The sequence below is a fragment of the Perkinsus marinus genome (assembly GCF_000006405.1).
Source record: "Perkinsus marinus ATCC 50983 genomic scaffold scf_1104296948728, whole genome shotgun sequence".
Lineage (NCBI taxonomy): Eukaryota > Perkinsozoa > Perkinsida > Perkinsidae > Perkinsus > Perkinsus marinus.
The window spans coordinates 1-865 of record NW_003210099.1 but is presented as its reverse complement, the minus strand read 5'-3'; the positions used below and the strand labels follow the sequence as shown (position 1 = coordinate 865).

General features: G+C 48.8%; 1 protein-coding gene across 1 annotated transcript; it reads left to right on the top strand.

Moving 5' to 3' along the window:
• Window positions 1-170: 170 nt before the first annotated feature.
• On the top strand, window positions 171-860 carry Pmar_PMAR005612 (conserved hypothetical protein; the record flags this gene model as incomplete). Its single annotated transcript, XM_002778555.1, has 4 exons — window positions 171-224; window positions 277-374; window positions 425-503; window positions 553-860. Coding segments are annotated over 4 exons (539 nt in total), but the record flags the coding sequence as incomplete, so codon positions are not given.
• Window positions 861-865: the final 5 nt, after the last annotated feature.

The following is an 865-nucleotide window of genomic DNA, read 5'->3' as shown; positions in this document are numbered from 1 at the left end:
GCTGAGATACACAGACTCCGAAGGAAGCAGATTGTGAAGCGTAGAGTTGCTTTCTTGCAGTACTCGCCAACGTATGGCTCCTCTCCAGGCACCCAGAGATCATTGGAGTTCAGGGTGCCGACAACCGTGAAGCTGTGTTCGCCACTTTCACTGTCCTAGTCCAGTTCATTATGTGCGTCCTCGTCAAGGACTGGTCATGGCCTTCAGTCATTCTTGCCACTTGGGTAGAAGATATCCGTCATTTTCCTGCACTACATTTCTCCTCCTCATCATCAGTTGGTCTCTGGCTTCATGGAGCATTCCATCGTCATGGGTGGTCACGAGCTCTCTCATGATATGTTCTTCAAGACTAGGTTCTATAACAGGGTTTTCTCGTAAGTACTATCGGTACAGCGATTCCCTTGCAGTTGCTCCTGCCTGTCAGCCTCTTCCTTAACCTCCCTGTGGGCGTTGCTATGATGGCTACCTTCAGAAGATACCATCTGGACCATCATTCTTCCCAAGTGAGGAGTGCCGTTGGGAAGCGTTGTTCCTCATGTTGCATCATTTTAGGGAGTTCCGAAGGTTGATGTTGATCTTCCCACTCGTTTCGAAGCCAATCTATTCCAACACAAGCTTGGCAAGTTCATCTGGGCTCTCCTCCAGCCATTCTTCTATGCTCTGAGGCCCCTAGTTGTTCACCCTCTCCCCATGAATTCATACGAGCTCATCAACTGGTTGGTCCAACTGCTGTTCGATATCCTCGTTGTGAAGTACCTCGGATGGAAGTCCTTCTTCTATCTTATCGGTGGTCTCTTTATGGGTTTGAGTATCTTCAACCCTATCTCTGCTCACTTCATTGCCGAGCATTACGAGTTCGTGTATG